The sequence below is a fragment of the Cyprinodon tularosa genome, unplaced genomic scaffold (assembly GCF_016077235.1).
Source record: "Cyprinodon tularosa strain WSP-4 unplaced genomic scaffold, ASM1607723v1 ctg279, whole genome shotgun sequence".
Lineage (NCBI taxonomy): Eukaryota > Metazoa > Chordata > Actinopteri > Cyprinodontiformes > Cyprinodontidae > Cyprinodon > Cyprinodon tularosa.
The window spans coordinates 260,956-284,597 of NW_024038984.1; the positions used below are offsets into that span (position 1 = coordinate 260,956).

At 37.8% G+C, this 23,642-nt stretch overlaps 3 protein-coding genes across 3 annotated transcripts; 2 read left to right on the plus strand and 1 right to left on the minus strand.

Annotated features, from left to right (window-relative positions):
* The first annotated feature begins 744 nt into the window (after window positions 1-744).
* LOC119786781 (dynactin subunit 6-like) lies at window positions 745-4,930 on the plus strand. Its single transcript, XM_038290323.1, has 7 exons — window positions 745-852; window positions 1,038-1,102; window positions 1,203-1,308; window positions 2,013-2,098; window positions 2,206-2,253; window positions 2,329-2,471; window positions 4,593-4,930. Exons 1-7 carry the CDS (start codon window positions 824-826, stop codon window positions 4,683-4,685), a joined length of 570 nt encoding a protein of 189 aa, XP_038146251.1. The 5' UTR covers window positions 745-823; the 3' UTR covers window positions 4,686-4,930.
* A 125-nt stretch (window positions 4,931-5,055) lies between these two features.
* gtf2e2 (general transcription factor IIE, polypeptide 2, beta) lies at window positions 5,056-23,388 on the minus strand. Its single transcript, XM_038290322.1, has 8 exons — window positions 23,180-23,388; window positions 21,736-21,904; window positions 11,325-11,407; window positions 10,686-10,793; window positions 7,234-7,416; window positions 6,684-6,777; window positions 5,682-5,797; window positions 5,056-5,515 (listed from the first exon to the last, which is right to left on the minus strand). Exons 2-8 carry the CDS (start codon window positions 21,893-21,895, stop codon window positions 5,396-5,398), a joined length of 864 nt encoding a protein of 287 aa, XP_038146250.1. The 5' UTR covers window positions 21,896-21,904; window positions 23,180-23,388; the 3' UTR covers window positions 5,056-5,395.
* On the plus strand, window positions 12,373-17,304 carry smim18 (small integral membrane protein 18). The gene is made up of 2 exons (XM_038290324.1): window positions 12,373-12,590; window positions 16,390-17,304. The coding sequence occupies exon 2, from the start codon at window positions 16,395-16,397 to the stop codon at window positions 16,707-16,709; it is 315 nt and encodes a 104-aa protein (XP_038146252.1). The 5' UTR covers window positions 12,373-12,590; window positions 16,390-16,394; the 3' UTR covers window positions 16,710-17,304.
* Window positions 23,389-23,642: the final 254 nt, after the last annotated feature.

A 23,642-nucleotide genomic window follows, 5' to 3' on the forward strand; every position in this document is an offset into this window, starting at 1 on the left:
AGAGACACAATTATGACGTCATCTAAAAAAAAAAAAAAAAAAGAGGCAGAGCAGTTTATAATTTTTAAGGAAACGGTTCATTCAGACATTATAGCATATGCTGCACATCTTGGGTAACACCATACCAAGTCAATTATGCAGCTCATGAACTTTAGATAAAACAAATGTATAAAATGGGACATTGACATTCTAATAATTTGACTAACCCCAATTAGTTCTACATGTCTAAAAGAAAATGAAAACAAGAATATAAAGACCTGGAGAACACTGGAGATTAATAAGACTATAAATGTAATAATAAATATGGCAAAACAGAGAAATGTTTCCAAAGTCTACTGCCTAATCTAAATCTTCATGTATACCATTTCATTTTCAAACACACTTTGAACTTTAAATGGTATATTAATAACTTTAAGACATTGACTCAATTTCGAATGAATTTTCTATCTTTTGAAATGATTTTCCTCTACATAGGTCATTCAAAAATGGTCGACCTCTTCCCTGAAAAGACCTATTTAACATTGTTGAAAAGGTAACTTTTATTAGTCTATTTAATTTCAAACATAATTCTGATTTACAAAAGCATCCCCGAGAAAAAAAACGCCTTGGTTTATTTTCCTGAAATGTGTTTACATGTTCTCATTTGCTAAAAGATTATTACCAGTTGGTGGCGGTAATGCTCACCTAACGTTTTTGCCATAAAAATTTCATGAAGAAGAAGAAGAGAACGCACGCGCAGAGGGTAAAAAAAAAAAAAAAAAAAAGTATTTCTAATCGATAGTAGAGTGATTCAACGCCACCTCCCATTAGAATAGCTCCTGCCATGGCAGACAAATTAAACACACAGAAAAGGTAATGTAAACACATAAATACGTCGGTTTAACCTATAAGTTAATTGCTTTTTTTTTTTTTTTTAAATAGCTATGAAACAGTGACGGGGAAGTAGTTTTATCCCCTCTTTAAAACATGTCAATAGAAGTATCTAGTTAGCATCCTAAGCTAGCATTGTTAATCGGTTCCTACTGCTCTGTTCTCAGTGTCAAAATAGCTGCTGGGGCTGTAGTGTGTGTTGAAAGCGAGATCAGAGGAGATGTTACTATTGGTAAGATGTTCTGCATCGATCACAGTACAGAAAAGACACCATCTAAGAAATCGGAATGATATTTAACATGTATTCACTGTATGTTTTCTTCTTATTTGAGGCCCTAGAACAGTGGTTCACCCAAAAGCTCGGATTATTGCAGAGGCAGGGCCTATTGTGATTGGAGAAGGCAACCTGATCGAAGAACAAGCTCTGATCCATAACAGGTGAGGAGTTAATGCAGTTTACTGGTATTTCACTAGTTAGATTTCAAAATGGATGAAGCTTTGTCTCAATTTTTTTTTTTCCTTTTTTCTGTCATGTTAAGACTGTTTCATATCTAGCTGAGAGGAAGCATTAGGATGAGCTGGTCAAGAGGGCCAGCACTGTTCTAGATCTCCTGGACACAGCTGTAGGAGAGCTCTTTCACTGACAAAGTGCTGCATCCTAGATGCTCTAAGGCAGGCATCCCCAACCTCTGTCCTCAAGGCCTCCTGTCCTGCAGGTTTTAGAGGTTTCCTTGCTAAAGCCCAGCTGATTTTAATTGAAAGCTGATTAACAGGCTTTTGGTCTACTGCAATCATTATAATCAGCTGTGCTAAAGCAGGGAAACCTCTAAAACCTGCAGGACAGCGGGCCTTGAGGACTGAGGATGCCTGCTCTAAGGAACGCTGCCACAGATCCTCCCTCCCAACTGCTGTTGAACTTTATGATCTCTGCTTCTTCCTATAAACTAAACAAGTGCTGACAAAATAATCATTTAGTCTCTCAGATGCTACCATTTGTACATTATGAATTGATTTCTCTATTAATAATTTCACTTTATTCTAGTTTCTTCTTTTTTTCTTGCCTCTTTCACACCCAAATTTCCCCATTTTGACATAACAGATGCTGCTTTTCTAAAGAGCTCTACGTTTTCTTTCCATTTCAGTTATCCACAAAACATCACACCAGACTCTGAAGTGGAGCCAAAGACCATGTCCATTGGTACAAACAATGTGTTTGAAGTGGGCTGCAGTATCCTTCTTCAACCTGCCTGTCTGGCTATTCTGTATAAAACAATTTTTTGATGATGTTTCTTCAACATGCTGAAAACTTAATTATCCTTAACTTATCAAAATCAGTATCGCAAGCTTTAAAAATTGGTGATAACAATGTAATCGAATCTAAAGGTGGGTTCTAACAGATTCAAGATTTGGAAAAATGTCTAATGAAGTTAGTATTCATTATTTTCCTCTGCTATCTAGCCGACGTTGGGAGGAACGTGATCCTCACCAGTGGCTGTATCATTGGAGCCTTCTGTCAGGTCAACACCTGCGAGGTCATACCTGAGAACACAGTCATCTTTGGCTCCGGATGTATGAGGAGGGTTCAGACTGAGAGACCACAGGTACAGATAAACATGGTTTAACAAATCTGGGATATAGAGAAATATACCAAAAAATATAAAAGTATGGAGAATTATCATTCTTCTGTTGGGAGGGGGTATTGCAGTAGGATAAATTAATCGATTAATCTATTGATTCACTTTAAATGTGTTGATAATCTCAGTGAAAACTCGCTCGTGGTTTAGACTAATCTATTCTAAATATATAACTTAATATCCTTACCCTTAAATATCCCTGCCTGGCTGAAGGATTTTGTGTACTCAACTACAGTCCAGACCAAAATGTACAATGGCCTCAATTTTCAGAGGTAGAGGGAAAAATATGAGACTATATTTTTATTTTATTATCGGATGCTGGTTGTAATTTAACAGTAAGTGAGATTTACAACCAAAGAAGCAAAGATGAATCACCATAATTACTGATTTTCTTTTTTTTTTTTACAGAGCCATGTGATCAGGGTTTTAAAAAATGGCCTTGGGGCTGGGTTTGTTACCAGTGTGAAAGTGTATCAAAGTTCCAAAAACAATTACTACAGTGTTAAAAAGAGATGCCAGAGAGTTTTCTCTGGATGCATGGAGTGCCATTATCTTCTTTTGTGTGGATCAGATCATTTTTTCAAATATAAGATAATGTCTATGATCTCCGCTATTAGAAGATGTCAATCCAAGCTAGCTTCGATGTGAGATGTATAATGGCCTCCCTTTTTTAATCATAATTAGTTTCATTTTCATTAACCTCAGCCAGGTCTGATTACATCCTGATCTATTGAACCACACTGAAACAAGGTTTTAAAGATGAATTAGTCTGATAGCATAACAAAGCATTTGGAACCAAAGTGAAAATGGTCCTAATGGTGGAAAACCCTCTGAGGAGTGGAGGACATACTATCAATTTTCCAAGAGTGCTTTGACAACCCATTCAGGAGGTCACAATAGAACCCAGGACAACATCTAAGGCTAAGTTCACACTGCAGCCTGAAGTGACCAAAACCCGATTTCTTTGCACATATGTGACCTGTATCTAACCTATGACAGTCTGAACACATGGTTTTTCTAATACGACCCAGGCCACTTGGCTATATGGTTCTGAATCCAGTAAGTATCTGTTTTTATGTGCGACCGCATTCATCCGCCCTGAACGCCATTAATACTCAACAAAGGTCACTATTCTGCGTCCTTCTACGTAGAAGCAGGAAGAAAAACAACCATGGCAGGCAATAATGCGGAGAGCAGTCTTTATTTTTTTACTATCTTGAAAAGATTGTATTAATACACTGCCTGAGGTTGGGAAAGATCGTTAGATGCGCTCCAGCACCATCATCCATATTTACTTCTGTAAAGACAGAACACACTCGCTTGTGATGTGACTGCGTCCTCTACTGCACATCAGAACACTTAAGATGTGTGAATGCAGTAGGGCTGTGACTAAAGATAATTTTTCCAATTGACTCATCTGTCAATTTTTTAAATCCAAAAATGATCAGAAAGCCAAATGTTACACGATTTATAATTTTAAACCAGGGAAAAATAAAACTATTCCACTTGAGGAGTTCTGGATCAAGCAAAATTTTTTTTTTCTTAAATGCAAAATTTTTACATATATTTTACAATTTTGATTTAATTTTTGCTCTAAGTGGGTTGCTCTTTCAGCTAAAGGTGTGTTTTAGTCTCTGTACTCCGGTTAATGATTGTTCGATTACTACATTAGTGGACGATTATTTCAATAATCAATTAATCTGATTGTTTCAGCCCAATAATGTGCTTCACACAGGAGATCACATAAAAGTCGCAGGTATTTGGAAATGTGAACGACCATGCAAAAGAATCGGATTTCACAAAAGAAAGTCGGAATTGAGCGATGAGGCCTGCAGTGTGAACTTTGCCTAAATGCACCGCATATCTCACTTTTCCCAGTTAAGTTCAGAGTTAATTCAAGTGAAGCTCTCAAAGCCACAACATTGTGCTAATAAAACACGTTTAAATGAATTAGCATGTTTTTAATTTCATTCTGCCATCTCTGGAGAACTGAACCCTTTAACTTATGGGATGGTTAACTTGGTGCAGGGCTGTATTGAGTTGGTCCTTGTTTCTGCACCTCACTGAAAGCTTTCACTGTCATTGCAGCCCCAGACCCTCCAGCTTGACTTCCTGATGAAGATTTTGCCGAATTACCACCATTTGAAGAAAACCATCAAACCAAGCCACACTACCAGTTAAATATATCGGTACACTAATTTAAATAAAATGTACAGTTATTAAACCCATTGACGATTAGCATCCTTTTGATATTTTCAATTTCAAACATTTCTTCCTGTATACTTGCTAGATTTGAGCTTTTTCTCTGACATGTTTTCTCCCCCACCAACTTTAAGTGATGTACTCTATGTATTGATTTAACACTGCAAAAGATTTGAAACATTTTTGTGTAACAATGGAAATTTATTAAAATATGTTCAAAAGTCTTATTCTTTCATCAGTATACCGCAGCTTTTCAGAGTAAAAGCATTGAAATTCCACAAGACGAGACGGCGTTGTCCTCCACCCATCTGGTTTGGAAAATCAAAATGTCTCTTACTCAAATTGCGCCTTTCAAAACACTTCTTTACTCTAAATAAAATCAAAGTAATATTGATACATCTTTGACCAATATACATTTCATCTGTATGGATGATGTGCCCACTGCTGGTTAGTCTTCAGTGTGCTTACATATCAAAACTCTTCAGAGTCCTGTTTGATTAACCAGTGAATCAGAGGCATTCCATAACACTGCTGCTACTGGCTCCATGTAATGAATGATTACTGATCCTTAGAGGGAATGAAAGTAAAGTAACACAGGATTTTTTTTTTTTTACTGAACCGCAATAATAAGTCTGTATCATAAAGCCAGCAACTTAATCTCCAGCCACCTCCGACCACAGCGAGCCGTTTCACTTCTTAGAAGGCACACCATCCGAGTAATCCTCCAAAACTCCTTGCAGATGGTTGTTATGGGTTTTAAATTGCCTCTTCCTCTGCCCGCTTTGCTTCTTTCTCTTTTGAACTGGCATCTGCAGGGAACCCAAAAATCAGAACAATAGAACAGAATAAACAGGACGGTTGTTTCAGTTGACAAATCCTGAAAGTGGGAATATTTAAGTTTTACAATCAACTAAAAACGGTTTTGTTTACAGCTCCTGAAGTAAATGCATAAAAAAAATAAGAAAAGAAGCTGACCACTTTCTTTGGTCCAGTCTCTTGCATGGAAGAGATGCCCTGTTTTTTCAAGTATTCCTCAATTTTCTCTTCATCTATGGAGTCCACTGGTACGCTCCTCCACAGCTTCTGAAATTCTACAATTCCAAGAGGAACAACAAAGGTTAAAATGTATGAAGTCAAAGCCTGTAACAGGATAAAGACATACCTCAAAATGTTCACATTAAAGGGTTTAGTTTTAAGTTAGAAAAGGTGAAATGTACATATGGACATAAACTTTTTTATTTGCTTACTAAACAGATTTTTGAAACAGCATGGATCGGAGTCCTGCACGGGTCTGATTTTTCAAAACTGAATCCACACGCATCCATTAAAGTTCAGAACCAAGTCCCGTTATCTGCAATTATCCCCATTTAAAACCTGTCCGAGACCATAAATAATAAAGTACGACCGGACCCGTGATGACAAAGTGAACACATATCCGTTCATAACAAAGAAAATAACACTGCCTCATGCTAACATCCAATGCGCTCTGTGCTCAGAAATTGAAAGCTGTAAATTGATCTTAATAAGGTTTGCCTTGCTGCTTTAAAAAATTATTTATATATATATATATATATATATATATATATATATATCTTGCTAATCTGGATATTTTTGAATCAATTTATTTGTAGACTCTGTAAATAACATGCAGGTTTTTTTCCTACATGTAGAAGTAAGTTTTATACACGTACATGATCCGGTGCAGGACTCTGGCATGGATTCATAAATAAGCAGGAATCAGGAAGATTGTTGATGTTAAGGTGAAGGAGTTGGATTGAATACGTTTCCACCTTTTTCATACCCATTTTCAGTCATAAGTACCAAATTATAAACAATTATGCATAGTGATTACATGTGTCACATTTGTAGTTTTAAACTGGATTGTCTGAAAGAAAAGGTGTTCATTCAAATACAATTTCACACCAAACCCAGCCCGTTGCTATATATGCTGGTGGTATGTATTGTTTTTTTTTTTACCTTCATCTACCACAAACTGGCAATGCTTGTCATTGTAGAACAGGATCTTTTTCTTGTCTGGTCTTGTTACGAAGACGATCTGATCCCCCAAAGCCTGTGGGCGACACAGAAAGGGTCGTTTAAAACTTCAACTGTGGTTTTTTATCATTCATTTTGCAAAACATCATATAGGGCCTTGTTAAAGTATTAAACTCTTGTCATGTGGCGTCTTTCTTTATAATTACAGTAGCGGTTTATTGACACATTTTTAAGAAACATCTTGGGTCATTAGGATTATATTCTATATTTTTTAGATGAATTCATAAGGAAGCAAGTTTTATTTAGGGGTATCAGAGTAAGGAAGCTTAAAACCAATCCACAGCATTTTGTCTACTTTTATTTGTTAGAGAATTTTAAAAGCATGCATTTTTTTTGCCTCCGATTCCCTTTTTATGTTGGTTTTAAATATAAAAATCACAGGAAAGTTTTTCACATTAAACATAAAAAAATATGAGAAACATTTTTTGAAGACAGTCTTGCAGTTCTGTAAATGAAATCCTCTCCGAATCACCTTGATAGCCTTGGCTGAATTAGGGAGTCCCTCCTCCACATCATCCAGCAGAACTCCTCCCAGGCCCAGCTGGTCATGTTTGTCCAGCAGCCTCAGTAGGGCTTTCTTGTCCTTCAGGTTGTATTTTGGCTTAAAACCATACGTTCCATCACGAACCTCAATTTTTGGGTTGCTTACCAAGGCCTGGGTTTTAGGGATAAAAACAGAACAGATTAAATGTAAAAATGTGGCGCAAACATTAACTTAATCTTACATTTAATATAAATGTATTTTGGAGATACCATGTATTTGAATGTTATTTAAAAATGAAGGAAATCCCCATACAAACATTTTGATTTTAACATGTTTAGCTCCATGCCTCTAAATGGCTTATTTCTGTTGCACAACCAGAGATGATGCTTACAGTACTATATACATTTTATTTCCAATTAGCCAGAACTTTTCTTTTATCAAAACAAGTCCAACTTTTTACAGCGAAAACACCCACCAAATCTAATGGAAAAGAAAGATGGAACTTGATGTACATGGATAGTATAAGTATTTTCTTATTATTTGGTACTTCACAGTTTGAGGATTTTATGTTCTAATATACACTATATTGCCAAAAGTATTTGCTCACCCATCCAAATTATTGGAATCAGGTGTTCCAATCACTTCCATGGCCACAGGTGTATAAATTCAAGCACCTAGGCATGCAGACTGTTTTTACAAACATTTGTGAAAGAATGGGTCGCTCTCAGGAGCTCAGTGAATTCCAGCGTGGAACTGTGATAGGATGCCACCTGTGCAACAAATCCAGTCGTGAAATTTCCTCGCTCCTAAATATTCCACAGTCAACTGTCAGCTGTATTATAAGAAAATGGAAGTGTTTGGGAACGACAGCAACTCAGCCACGAAGTGGTAGGCCACGTAAACTGACGGAGCGGGGTCAGCGGATGCTGACGCGCATAGTGCGAAGAGGTCGCCAACTTTCTGCAGAGTCAATCACTACAGACCTCCAAACTTCATGTGGCCTTCAGATTAGCTCAAGAACAGTGCGCAGAGAGCTTCATGGAATGGGTTTCCATGGTCGAGCAGCTGCATCCAAGCCATACATCACCAAGTGCAATGCAAAGCGTCGGATGCGGTGGTGTAAAGCACGCCGCCACTGGACTCTAGAGCAGTGGAGACGCGTTCTCTGGAGTGACGAATCGCGCTTCTCCATCTGGCAATCTGATGGACGGGTCTGGGTTTGGCGGTTGCCAGGAGAACGGTACTTGTCTGACTGCATTGTGCCAAGTGTAAAGTTTGGTGGAGGGGGGATTATGGTGTGGGGTTGTTTTTCAGGAGCTGGGCTTGGCCCCTTAGTTCCAGTGAAAGGAACTCTGAATGCTTCAGCATACCAAGACATTTTGGACAATTCCATGCTCCCAACTTTGTGGGAACAGTTTGGAGCTGGCCCCTTCCTCTTCCAACATGACTGTGCACCAGTGCACAAAGCAAGGTCCATAAAGACATGGATGACAGAGTCTGGTGTGGATGAACTTGACTGGCCTGCACAGAGTCCTGACCTCAACCCGATAGAACACCTTTGGGATGAATTAGAGCGGAGACTGAGAGCCAGGCCTTCTCGTCCAACATCAGTGTGCGACCTCACAAATGCGCTTCTGGAAGAATGGTCAAAAATTCCCATAAACACACTCCTAAACCTTGTGGACAGCCTTCCCAGAAGAGTTGAAGCTGTTCTAGCTGCAAAGGGTGGACCGACGTCATATTGAACCCTATGGATTAGGAACGGGATGTCACTTAAGCTCATATGTGAGTCAAGGCAGGTGAGCAAATACTTTTGGCAATATAGTGTATATAATTTAGCTGGCTATTGTTTTCAGAAGATAAATTATTTTATAATATGTGAAAAGGAGTTGCCTGATTATGGGAATTGGAAGATTTTCTGCTGCATTAGGCCTCAACAGTGAATGGCTGATGGGAAATATTGGCTACGTTCACACTGCAGGCCTTCATGCTCAATTCCGATTTTTTTTTTGCGTTGCTGTTCACATTTCCAAATCTATGCGACTTGTATGTGATCTCCACGCATGAGCAGTAGAGGACACAATGATGTCACAGGCCAGCTTGCTCTGTGTTTACGGAAGTAAACATGGATGATAGTGCCGGAGCGCATCTAGTGATCTTTCCCAACCATAAAAACACAATCTTTTCAAGCTGGTTTAACATAAATACTGCTCTCTGCATCATCATCTGCCATGGTTGTTGTTTTTCTTGCCACTTCTTCATAGCAAGACCCAGAATAGTGACCTTTGTCAGGTATTAATGGCGTTCAGGTCGGATGAATGCGACCTGGCCGTTCAGACACAGGTCGCATTTTTTTTTGGCCAGAAAATGCAACAAACCTAAGTGCCAACAGGGGGAACTAGTTGTTCTAACCTCTCATTTGTCTCCTTTCGCACAAACAGTTTATAAATAATAAGAACATCACTTAATGCCCCTATTTATCTTGGAGACATTTTTTGGCCACTTAAATACTCCAGGTTTCTTTCATTAGTTTCCTATTTTTCAGTGGTTTTCATAATCGGTTCCCAGAGCCCACTGTCCTGCATGTTTTAGATGCGTCTCTGCTCCAGCACACCTGCATCAAATGATTCCATTAACACCTCAGCAACCACCACAGGGTGCAAAGCCCTGCTAATCACTGTTTTATCTAAGGCAGGTGTGTAGTGGCAGGGCAATACCAGACACAAGGAGGACAGATACAGAGTTCAAATTCATGGACTGCGTCCTCCAAAGGCCAGATTTGTAGGCAGATTACATCATAGCGTGCCGCCGAGGTCTGTTCGGTTTGCAAGACAATATACATTGCATTTGGATGAAGGCGTTTCCTTCTACATTAGGGTGCCGTTAATACCTGCTGCAAAATCCCAGCAAGCCTGCAACTGATGCTGAATCACTAAGGGCTGAATTGTCAACTTACCCTATCCCACTACATGGTTTGGGATGGCACTTAATGTGGCAGACCCTCCGCGGGAATGCAGGTTAAAGCTAAACAAAACCCCAAAATAGGCCAAATATTGTGATTATTGCATTTTTAAAGTAAAGTAAATTTTAAAGTAATAAGATCTGCTGTAGACTATTTTTTTTGTCCAGAAATAAATGCTCCTCTTATTTGTATTCTTTTTATAAGGATTACTTATAAGAAAACTTTATAAACAATGTTCATAAAATCAAAATTGCAAATGCATAAATTAGAAAAAGAGAGAAAATGTCCCAGACTGACTTACTCTGAGCTGTAAATTCCATATGACAAGCATTTAAACAATCTACTCCCAAGTCTGTTTCGAATGACAAATTGGGTAAACCTGAGGATTTTTATAACCCCTCCTCAAGAAGAAAGGATAGAATTTAATTCCTGTTGAGGTGATAAAAATAGAGCAACCCTGATCATGACAGGAGCACACCTCAGTCATCAGCCATTGTTTCTGTTTCATACTGATGTCAAGAAGTTTGGTCTCATCCAGGATCTCATCAAGGGTCAGAAAGTGTGTGTCACCATTTTGATGCCTCGTCTGTGAAAGGGACAAAATCAGACAAAGTTAACAATTAAGAAGATAAACACCTGCGAACAAATTTTAGATTTATTTATCATTTAACCAAACCATGGACAGGGATTCAGCCACGTCTTCTACAAGTTAGCACTTTAAATGTCAGGCTGTTTTACACTATTTAAAACTCACAGCCTCCAACAGAAGGGATAAAAGTAGAAACATACGAAGAAATCTGTCAGGCGATGTGCGAGTTCAGCAAAAAAGATGAGTCACAAAGCTTGTTGACAGAGGGTCACCATTTTTCAGCAGGGCTGCAGCCTGATAAACAAGCTGTTTATGTACCCAAAGAAGCTAGAGAGCAAATGTTACACAGTGGGCAAGTCTGACTCATCTGGCTGATGCCATAACACAGAAAATCAGCTTTTTAAGAAGCTGTGTAGGAGATGACCATAGGCTGTGAAAAATAATAGTGGCAAGGGTAGATCATGTAGATATGGGATTACAGGAAAGCAGTTTTTAAATACAAAAATATTCAAATCTCCATATGGTCACCTTCATGTAGTTGACAATCTTGGCCAGGCAGCCGAACTTGTACCCAGAGCTTGCCTTGATGTTGATGTTTCCATTTGCAGATTCTGAGGAAGAGAAAAATAGTTGAAATCAATAATATAGTATTTGGGAAGCAGGAAGATGAACGAACAGCAAGATGGTAAAAAACAACAAAAAATGTGTAAAAATGAAAGCGATGCAATGTTTTAGCCAAAATTTAGAGAAATTGGTATTGAATCAATATTCTGATACAAGTAATGAAGCTACGCTTAAATGAAGCATTGTTTGAACATCCTAGCAGATTTCTGTAACCCTCTGTTCCAACAAGTAAGAATTTAGATTTTTATTTTGAAATACACAACAATTTGTGAAGTGGTCGGAAACCATTGTTAAAACGCCCAATTCAGAAAATTATCCAACCAGAAAAAAATGAATCATATAAAATAAGTTCATCCGAACCTAATTACACGTGATAAATACTGATTAAATATTAAGAAAAATTTATTGTGATCAGGATCTTTTTTCTTTAACAGAGCAAACTTAATAAAAGCAACGGACTGAAAAACTGATGCACGGAAAGATCTTTCTGCTAAAAATGCCTGGATTTATTATTTTTTGTGTACAATTTAAAGGATGATGTACATACATTGTCTTTAAATAACTCACTATCCAAGCTACAAAAACCTGCACATATATCTATGATAGTAGTACAAAAAATAAAGGATGTAAGGAATGCAACTTTTGGCAGGATAAGCCCTATATTTAACAAAATACAACGAAGTAAGGAAAATCTAATGGGAATCCTATAAACTCAAGTCTATTCTCTCCTTTAGTGCAGTCATGCCATCCACCCCCACCCAATTGGTCTGAACAGACTGCTCACCAATCACAGATGACAACAGACACCGATTCATTAATGATTCATAGTGTGGGCAGCAGCCTGTGTGGTTGATAGCTGAATAGTGGGCAGGGCGTTTTTTTTGACAGTTTGACAAACCAATGGCATTGGTGCAGGGGTGGGAGGAACGAGCCAATGACGTGGGACAAGCCTGATCCGTTTAGGAGATGCATGAAGAGCTGCAAGGAGTGGCGGAGGAGAAGAGCGGGTGCACGAGCCACGGCTGAATGTGCATGAGTGTGCTGAGGAGAGCAGGTGGATGAGTGAATTGGAGGAAAAAAAAACAAAAAAACAGGAGACAGGGGGAGAACTGAAAGCAGGAGAGCACATCTCTTATCCAGCATCTTTGAGAAGCTGAGCCAGACGCACAGGTGAGTTTTTACAGATAGAGTCTGAATCGTAAGAATGTGTACGATATAAATCCATTTCAAGCCCAGTTTGATTTAAAAATACAAACTGCTGTTGGTATCATTTCAGGAATAATGCTAGCTGTTTTACTGCATTTTGCTGCTGAATCATAAACACTCAAATCAGCAAAATAATATTTGCAACTTCATTTCTTTTGCTTAATATCAATCAAAGCCGCAACATCCTTAAATAAAACAAAGCATCCGTTATAAAACCCTTAGCTGTTTGATGCAAAAGCAAAGCTAAACCTACTTGGACACAAAAAAACGCATGATTAAATAAACATGGACCAATCTGTCTGCACTCTTCTCTGGTTGAATAACAAGCCTCTGAGTATTTGTGTCTGCGCAGGCGTTCATGGGCATCATGTCTGCGTCTGTCAGAATGCACATCTCAGTGCAAACCGCGGCAAACCAGACGGCGGTTAAAATATGCGAATCGAGAGCCAGGGAAGCACTATCAGGATTGTGCGTTTGTTCTGCGTGGCGGACAATTTTTTAAGAGCATTTCTTGGTCCAAGAAGCACGGCTGGGTGGGGCTCTTGTAAAGGGGGTGGGGAACAGATGCTACAGGGAGCAAACTGTCCCTTAACGCAAATGGGAATCGCAGAAAATATCAAGCAGGAAACATGGGGGTTGGAGGAGGTCAGGCAGCAATTATGAGTCAGTGAGGTTGTTGCCATGGCAATAAAATAAGGGAGGGTAATTGATTTTGTCTAATAAGTTTATGGTAAACATGGATTATAAACTAACTGCATGAACTAAATTGGGACCTCCTGCTGTCATCACAGAAAACAGCTCAAAATAAAGGCTTTAATTACGTATTATACTGATTATGGTCAATAAATTTAAGCATTTCAACAACATACTTTGTGGAATACACTACTATAACAACTAAAATGACACAAAAAAGTTATTTAACCTATCTTTTTCCAGAAAATGTATGTGTGCTTGTGTCACTGCTGCCAAACACAAATACTGCTCATTGTATGCAGTTCTTCAAAAATAAATGAGACAATATTAGCAGGGCTTCACAGTATCTTGCAAACTTAGTGTGACAATGTGTCACTTAAAGTTATCTGCATTTCCCAAAGAACTGCCTGGATTGCAAAAAAATGTTAGAAAATAATTTAACAACCTTCCAATCAGGTTCTCTATGCCTACAGCATATTTTCATGAATGCGTTTTGCGAAGCATGTAGAGTCAAATAACTACTGATAGTTTGAGTGTTTTAAAAGCAGGTGGCTAGTGGGAGGTTTTAAGCAAGACCGCGTTTTTTGACCATCAGATTAATCTGTTACTCTAAAATTGTTCTTAGGTATGATAGTGTTTGGGTGGTTGGTTGTATTGTCTGTCTCTCTGTGTTGTGATTGACCGACAACCTGTCCATGGTGTAGCCCTTCTAAAGCCCAGTGGGAGCTGTAGATTCATGGGCCCAGCTACCCAGCAAAGTTAAATAGCTGATTGGACGGACGGATGTTACTATCTGGGGTCTATGCTTACTACAAAACTAAAGCAGAAAGGCATAACACTTTTTATATATTTGTTTATCACAAGTAATATTGTCATTAGGGCTGGATAAAAAAAAAATCAAAAAAAAAATCGGTTCCTTTACATTTTTGCAAAATCGATGTCTAGGGAATGAGATCGATTAGTTTTATAGTGACGCACGTGATGTTCACATTCCAATGAGCAGGAAAGATGCGCTCAAGATGCTAGACAGCTGCAAATATAGCCAATAGGTTGACTGAAGACATTAACAAATGGGTGCTGACCAGCAAACACCCTGTAGTTGTTTACAGACAACACTGCAAATATGGTTTGTGCAGAGGAGATAATGCAGCTCATGCATGTCTGCTGTGTCCCGCTGTGTCACATCTGCTTGCTCATGTGAGGCTTTTTCACTTTTCACAAAGTTTGCACTTTGCATTTAATGTGACAGGAAAAGATAAAATACATGAGTATTTTTGAAACACAGTTGAACCACTTTCATTATTGTAAAAACTGATTGAATCGAAATGAATCGCTTTAGAACTGAATGAATCAAATCGAATCGATTCAGGACTTTGGCAAAAAGTACCCAGCCCTAATTGTCATTGTGAAATCCATAAAAATGCAGCTCCAAAATTTGGTGTTGGCAAGACTTCAAACTGCCCACATAATTCTGAGAGGTGTAAGTAAGTGGTAGAGTTTAAATTATTGAACACGGCTATCAAATCAAAAATGCAAAGCCTCAAGAGAACGGTAGTGAGAGTTTGACGTAACAAGAGGCTACAAGATTTGTTCCTAAGCTAGGTTAAGATGCTTTTTCAACATTAAAACAATAATTTTAGGTGAAACTTCAGTTATAGTTGTAAGCTCTAAAAAGAAATGGACAGTAATTCTAAATGCAAGAAAACTGGTAAAAAAGGAAGCACTTCAGCTCCTCTATGCAGGTTTTCCCCATTTCTAAGTAAACTGGGTCAGCCACCTCTTTCTCTCTGCTGCTGTGTGTGTGTCAGTAGCAGGAGTATGCACAGTCATGTATGCATGCACTGGTCAGTGTGGATTTAGAGTGGTAGGGGTTGGCAGAAAGAACAACTGAGGAGAGACAGACTGTCTGACCACGTGGCTATATAACAAGATATTAAACAAATACATCTGAGAGTTCCTTAAATGCAAACTCTGCTTAAAGCAACCCATCATTGTATAGATTGAAAATAAAGACTCAAATGAATAAAAGTTTCAAATTCTAGACACAAAAATCACACAAGAAAAAAAAACAAAAAAAAAAACAGGCATAGATCACAATTTCATCATTGTAATGTTTACTGGTATTTATCAACATTACATAATCCTCAAATACAACCCTAGTGTAGCCTGATAAACCAGCCTAAATGTGAAATTAAATGTGTAATTTAGTCTGACCCAGATGAATGAGACATCGGAAGATTGTTGATGAGAACAACCCGTTGTCTTTCAAACCATGTCTGTGCCTATTGGCCAACGCTCTGACCAATGAGCGCAACTGACTGGGACGTAGTAAGCGCAACAGAAAGCTGGTGGGGGAGTGTAAAGGAACAGCTTGTCGGTAAAACGGCGAATACGTCCTTCTTAAAAATGAATGAGCCTAGAACCTCACCCTGCTCACGTTTCAACCAAAACCCCAAGTCTAATCCTTCCAAAAACTGATTCCAAAGCTGAGTCAAACGAGAACTGTTCAATAGTTGTTGCCATCTTCCTTGTTGTGCTTCTCGAGTGTCACACAGCTTAGTCGTCCCGCCCTCAAAACCCCGCCTACTTTGCATCCAGACATTCAAAACACATCTCTGCGTTGTGATTGGCCCGCCAGTTCTAGGGCCTGGGGCATTGATGGAGGCTAGACCCACTCGCAGACAAAAAAGATTCTGGCCTCTGGCATAAGATTTCCACATCCTCTCCGTTTCCTGACATTAGTTAAGAACATCTTTACCTTCCTGTTATCAGCTTAAATTCTTGCTCTGCCATGTTGTAGAAAATATGTTTGCTTTATATGATTTCTTGCTCCATCATAGTCATGAGCTTATTAACAAACCATTTTTTTAAATGACAAAAAAGTATTCCATACCATAAAGGAGTGCATTTTTCTTTTCCTTTAAAGAAAAGTAAAATCATTTAGACCTTATATTACAATATTGTTTATCACCAAAATGCTTTCTTTAAAAAGTTTAAAAAAAAAAAAAAAAAAAAAGACGCCCTGAATTTCTCAACAGTGTCTCTCTGTGATGCTTTTGTCTCTGACCAGAAAACATGGCCAACATCACCACCACAATTCACCAAAGTAGTCTCCCTGAGGCAGTCTCTCTATCCCGCGTCTCCTTTCAGGTCCAAGAAGTCTACCCATTCCATGATGGCTGGAACATTGCCTGCTTCATCATTCTTCTACTTTTCATCCTTACCGTCCTGTCGCTGACTGCTCTGGCCGTCCTCTATGAGCTGCTAGACTGTGGATGCTGCGCTAAAGGAAAAACACACCACCAGCTTCAAGAACAAGGGCCAGGAGGCTGCGGCAAGCTCATGACCAGCATTTGCAAGGAGCCAGAATCTCACACAGAAGTGGTATAGAGCCAACAGGGAGTGATAAAAGGGGAAATAGCATTTCCACTCACATAAAAAAGGACTAAAATCAACAAAATATTTTCCCAGTTACCTACTGTAAAAATGTATATTAGACAAGTAATGAAAGGGAAATAGATGCATGATAAGCATACTGACAAGTTGCTTTAAACACTTTTTTTTTTTTAAGATAAAGAAATGTTTTTTTGCTGCTTCTTTTTCCTAAGTCAAAATGGACTATATTACTGCATGCCAAAATAAAGGCAATGTTAACCATCGGAAAGCAAGAATGTTTTCTTTACGTTTCACATATTACCATCTTGACAGTACGTCGACATAAATAGCACTGCTTCGTTAGCGTAAGATATTTCGATATCTGAACAGTGAGAGATTTAATCGTCATTCCATATGCCTTAATCACAAACTGCCTATTCAACTCTCACTAACATATATGGGTTTTTATTCACCGTCTTAAAAACTGACTGATGCTTGGCATGCAAATTGTGTGGGCTAATTTTGTTGGACATGTGTGTATATGAAAGGGTTAAAACAATCGTTAAGATTTTCAAAGAAAAATTCTCCATTCCTATTGTAAAAAAAAAAAAACAACAAAAAAACATAAAATAGAAAAGTAAATGCTTGCTGAACGCATCTGTATACATTTCATACACTGAGAGAGGCTATGAAAAACAGTGAAAGATTGTTATTGAAATGTAATTTCAGTGTTTTTTTTGTTTTTGTTTTTTTTACTGTCAATAAAGTCCCACTTCACAGAAAACACCTTTGCTATTACTTGCTATCCACCAGTTATAATAATTTCCTTGAGAAATTATGAAACATAAATGGAGATGCAATCCTCACAGACTTTGTCATAACAGCATGAGTCCTAATGCAACATACTGACTCTAAACGGTTGCTAAGCAACATTTTTCAACTGCTGGAGGATTAGACTGCAGGCACCAACAACAAGAGTGTTCAGATATGCTGTGTTTCAAACACTGATACAGTCCTCTTTTACGAGTCAGGGTCCATCTGCTCTGCCTTGTTCCACTGTTTTGCAAGAATAATACTATTCATATGTTTAGTACCCAAGAAAATATACAAAAACAGAGGTGTGAAAGATGTGAAAATTGTGATTAGGTAAATTCTAATTCTACTGCGGCTGCTCATAAAATGTGTATTGTTAAAAAAAGAAAACATTCTGGCAGCAAAACCTATTTTATCAAAATAATTTTTCTTTATCTTTTTTATACAACAATTTCCTAACAATGTGGAATGAAACTTCTTCCAAGGCTTGTGCTCAGCAGGAGAAACACCCTGAACTTTTCTCCAATCTGCCCCTTCTGGCAAGCCGCAGGTAAGAGCCTCACTTCTATCATCGTTTAGAAAAATGTGCGAGGAATTGGTTTTTGAATCAAATTTAACTGGAATATGAGCTATTTTACAGACACCAGAAGCCACAAAGTGGGTGAGTCCGCTCAGCTGTACAGCAGTAAACAATGGATAAAAATGCTAATTTAGACATCAAAGAGACTTTTAATGCGTAAAACTTCACGTTATGGACCGCAACCCTATAATTAAGAGCCTGTTGCACGCCCAAGAGAGGAGAGAGAGAGACCGCGGGAAGAATTAATGGCCAAAGGAGACACATTGGGTTGTGGTATGAGAGCAATCAGTGGAGAGTAGGACAGCTATTATGGGGTGGGACCAGCGTTAGCTTGTGTGCTAACATCAAAACATCATACTGAATGTATATGAGTTGAAAAATTTTTTTTTACCAATTGCAGTAGGTTGTAATGATACTGCACTGGCAAAGTAACCCCGAAATGCTACATCCTCCGTCACAGCCCCGCTGAACCCCAGATTGTCTGCGCAAAGCCTACAGTTTCCGCTGTTCCTCTCGCCTTACTTCGCTCCGACTTCCTCTGAGCTCGATGAGAGCATGTATGACATTATTATTAAATTCATAGGAGCAAACCATGGGGAAATTAATGCTTAATTTAATATGACGCATAAAAAAAAATCCCAATTAGCATCCAGCATGTGTGCAGTTTCTGCCCAAATATTTTATTTTTGTAGTAGATTTTGATAACAGGGATAACTAGGATCATCCAAAACAGCTGTTTTTATTAACTTTGTTTTTCTTCTCTATTTCCAAACTCATCATCTCTTCATCCATTCCTGCAATAAGAAGTTCCTTTTGACCGGATTTGATTATATTTTTAAGCGCCTCGGCATAAAATAAATATTTTGATGGAGATGAGAAATCTGCTTCCTGGTATGTTGAAGAATGACTTGTTTGTTTGCATACAATCTTTTAAATAAATTATGTTAGTTTTTGGAATTATGCCATAATTTCTAGTTCCAGATCCGTCGTTACTATATTTTAATCTGACAAACCGGATCTTCTCTAAGTTCTTTCTCCTGTTTGGTGCGATTGCAATTGTGGATCTTGACCTGGCCGGACAGGAGCGGAGCAAAAAAATAGCTCGGCTCTGTATTTTGACAGTGACGGACGGAGAAGACGTACGTGGACGTGTGGAGGAGAAGCGGTGGATGTGGAACAGCTCTCATCGATTAACATGATAGACAAGTACTCCACAGGACGTACTTGAGCGGGGCGGAGCGCTGACAGAGTACGTGGAATCTGGGGGTCAGTCTGACAGGGCATCAGAACTAGCACAGCGTTGGCATCTCAGTCCCTCTGAGAGATCAAGTTTCACTTATTTCAACATCATTCAGTCTGCCGAAGGATCTCAGTATGCAGTGGCAGTGAGCAAACCTAACATTTCTCCATTTGGTCTTTTAGTAGGGTAAAGTTTTAAAATAAATCACCAACATATCTGATAGCTCATCTCCATTGATTGGCATGATCAGTGTAGCGACCATCAAATTTCCTCCAATTTTGGTCGCTTCTGGGTGCGGGAATCCAGGCCCTAATGCGCTCAAAAGGCAATGTCCAGACTGGGGGATAAGTTTGGGAACACTCCCATTTATTCGCACAATAATATTGAATGCAATCCAATTCCTGGGTGGCGGTTAATGGCAGCATGCAAATAAATGGTAAATTGATCAATATGTGGATATGATGAAGAAAACCAGTATATAATAGAGATCGGTAAAAAACCGTGTGACCTCCCCACACCCTCCAACACTGCCCTTACCTTGTCACTTATATAGATTTCACACACAGCGCCACCAGTGTTAGAGCAGCAATAAAGGTCAGAGAGTCATTTCATATACAATCCAAATACCGCCACTAAAACAAAGCAATTTATGGAAGCCAAATAAGATAGACCAAAACAATGCCCAAAAACAAAATTACAAATGGCTCCAATAACCTGTATGGTCTAATATTATTAGTGTTTCTATGACTAAGCAAGTACAGACCACTGGGTGTTCATTGTTGTTGTTGTTTATTCTGTCACCGTGTTGTCATGCTGATGTAACCCAATGCTGTGGATTTGGTTTAACTGCAGGTTAAGTGGCAGATGAACATGAAGTTGAGTAGAAACGCCTGCTTGAACGGACCACATAATTCTAACACTACTGATCCGTGATGACTTAGACCAGAACAACGGTCAAAGCGAAAAATCAAACATCTTTCAAAGCCATATCAGTTCCTAGACCTGAATCAAGGTTTATAAAGGAATGAGCAACTCTTATTTAATGCTCTTAAAAATAATGTTAATGCCATCAACAACTACCCACGACTTTTATATATACATGGCAAATTTCTTTGTCATCTTTACCGTTTACAGGCTACAGCCATGTCCCAATTCCTGGTTTTCCAGCCACTTTGGTTGAAATTTGCTTTTTCCCCATTCTCTAGCTTTTTCTCTGCCTTGAGCTTCTTTTCCAAACATACGGCTTTACGATCAACCAGAAGCAGTTCCACATAAATATACTGCGATATAATATATTTGATGAAATTGTTTTTATACTTCTTTTTTTTTTTTTTTATAAAGCCTTTAAAGGCCACAAAAATCACATTTAATGAATTGTAATGCCAATTAAGGCCTTCATTAAAAAAAAAATATATATATAATTTAATGACTCTTAATGATTTTTTTAATGACCTGCGGAAACCCTGAGAATCCACATGAAATTATTTCTACTAAACCAAGGTTTCTTAACCCTGGTCCCCAGGGCCCTCTGTCCCACATGTTTGAGTCTTTTCCCTGCCTCAGCATACCTGATCTGAAGGAAAAGGTGACCAACAGGATTAGCAGCATTGGATGGCTGCCGAGGAGGTAAGGAACTCATTTGAATCAGGTGTGCTTGAGTAGAGGCATTTCCAAAAACATGAAGGACAATGGGCCCTGAGGACCAGTGTTAAGTAACCCTGTGCTAAACTAAGAGGAGAGGACTGAGGCTTATGGGTGATTGAAAAATGGTAAAAAAAAAAAAAAAAAAAAAGAAAGGTATAGAAGACTATCTGTATTTACAAAACTTGTGAAATACTTCAAATTAATTACCAGAGGTTTTGTTGTTTTTTGTTTTTTTGTTATTTTTACATCCAGCAAATCTTCACAAACTAAAAGGTTGGATTTTCAGTGCGGAATCAAGCTATTGCATTAAAACATTTAAAGATTTTTTATACATGCATCTGCACCAAATATGCAAATAAAGATACCTTTCTGCAACGGAACTGACAATTATCACCTTGTAACACCAAAAGACCTAGAAAACATTTATTCTAAAGCTTGTGGTTTGATAAACAAAGCTTTTCGAATACTGGCCAGAACAATACATTTGTTCTTCTGCAGAACAGAGTAGAAAAGTGGAAACAGCAGCCTTGGATTTGTGAAGTGTAAACCATAAACTCAAAGAAATTCAAATCATTTTTATGCTACAAAGGAAGGAATTCTTGATGAATCTAGTATATTGAGCCTTTAAATACTATATAAAATATCAGAATAATGTATCATAAAGGTAAAATGCTTGGTCAGTAATTGGCAAGCAAAGCTTTGATGAAGAATAAAAGAAGGTTTATGTGATTAAAGTCAATGATTGAATAGCAGGTTGCCCTTACCAGAGCTGTTTTTGGATCCAGAGGAGCTCTCCTTCTCTACTTTGGGTTTCTTCTTCTTGTGAGATCCAGAGTCTGAAGCAGCTTGCCTTTTCTCTACAGCTGGAGTGGAAAGAGCTCTCTTTTGGAACAGCTCCCTCTCCCTTAACAGAGCTGGATCCATCCTGACAAACTGATAGGAAAGAAGAAAAGTGTATTATTGAAAGCCAAATTATTTATACAACAGACGTAATTCTATTTTTCTAAAATTATATTTGGAGAACAGATCATTTACCAGGTTTGTCTACTGTTGGATGTGGGCTATATTATTATTCAATGACTTTAGGTTATCGTGAATTTTTTGACCAGTGCAATTCCTGAAAAAATAAATTAACAACCAAATCACAAAAAAAAAAAAAAAAATTAATTAAACACCTCCAACAGAATATGCAAAGCCCATCCACAATGCATGCTGTACCATTAATTGACTACACATTTTTATTTTGGTTTATAGCCATAGGGGACACTGCAGCATGTTAATAAAACCTCTTGATGGATGGAACACTTAATCAGATTATATTCTATTTAATCAATGGAAATGTGTTAAGCAATTTCATAACTAAAGTATACAAATTACAGAACATGCCTTAAACTGAGACAACAAACCCACCAGAGCAGTGATGAAGCCAAAAACTGTATAAAATATAAATACATTTAAGATTATAATCCTTCCTTGTCTGCAAATATGCTCTATTTAAAGCTTACTTGTAACAGCTTTAGCTTCACCAAGTTCAAATTCTGTATAATAAATATCATTTGAACAATTTTTGCAAAGAAGATTAACAGATTTTATTTTTTATGCATAAGTACTAAAGATAATATGCAATTAAATGGCTTCGAACACAATCAAAAAAGCAAAAAGCATCCAGTAGGAACAACACCTCTTTGCATTTTCTGTCAAAGGTACAAAGGTCTTTCTCGTTAGACAATAATCAATTGAAAGCTCATATAAAAGGCAAAATACATTTTTCTCTACGCATTCCAAATAAGGACAATCAAAAAGGCAAAGTCAAAGATAAACAAAGAAGACAAAGAATGCAAGTTAGGTAATACAAGGGAAACAACCCAACAGTATATCGAGTATTGCTTTGGAAACGATTTCAAATGTGAATATATTCTGAAAATAACCCTAGCAAGAATGATAGAATAAATGTTTCCATAGAAATTATCAATCAGATCCACCATTGATCCAAAGCACTGAGAGGCAAAACAAAGTAACTCAATTCTAGCTGCTTGCTTTAGCTAACATTTGTTAGCTCTCATTAATCGCCTAAGCAGTTTGCTAACATAACATCTTATCAAAAATTTTATTGATATAGCTAAATAAATGTAATAAAACAATTTACTCAATTCTCGCCGCTAACCTAGCATTAGCACATTGAGTGTGATGTCAGGTAACGGTTCCTACCTCTTTCTTTGTCCGCTCGTAGATAAACTATCAAGTTAGCCCAAGAGGACTAACCAGTCAAGGTAAAAAGCCGAATTAATCTTTATGTAAATAAACTATTTTCTTGTATTTTCAACGTAAACATATGGTAATGCTAGTCAGCTAGCTAACAAACTTCTAACAAATGTGTTCTCTTTAACCGTACTTCCGCTAGTTGTTCGACTTATCGGCTTTCTGCTGCTAATCCTGTCATTACGTCACTAAATGTGTTCTACTGGAGAGAAAAATATTTTAATACAATTAAATAAAAAAACAATTGCATTTTTATTTTTATTTTAAAACAATTCAATTCAAGCAGCATTTTATTTTCTTTCTTTTTTTTTAGTTAAGACTAGCCACATTTATCTGTAAAAAGCATTATGATTACTATTATGATTAATTTTATTATGACCAATGATACATAAGCGGTGGAAAAACAAATAAA

Bases quoted from the DNA above. Each gene is read 5' to 3' on its own strand.
- smim18 (XM_038290324.1), top strand. From the start codon at position 16,395: ATGGCCAACATCACCACCACAATTCACCAAAGTAGTCTCCCTGAGGCA.
- gtf2e2 (XM_038290322.1), bottom strand. From the start codon at position 21,895: ATGGATCCAGCTCTGTTAAGGGAGAGGGAGCTGTTCCAAAAGAGAGCT. The intron at 7,417-10,685 runs GTGTGCTCCTGT...CCTAAAACCCAG, and splicing joins AACAATGGCTGATGACTGAG to GCCTTGGTAAGCAACCCAAA. The intron at 5,516-5,681 runs GTCAGCTTCTTT...GGTTCCCTGCAG, and splicing joins AGACTGGACCAAAGAAAGTG to ATGCCAGTTCAAAAGAGAAA.
- LOC119786781 (XM_038290323.1), top strand. From the start codon at position 824: ATGGCAGACAAATTAAACACACAGAAAAG. The intron at 853-1,037 runs GTAATGTAAACA...CTCTGTTCTCAG, and splicing joins AAATTAAACACACAGAAAAG to TGTCAAAATAGCTGCTGGGG. The intron at 2,099-2,205 runs GTATCCTTCTTC...TATCAAAATCAG, and splicing joins TGTGTTTGAAGTGGGCTGCA to TATCGCAAGCTTTAAAAATT.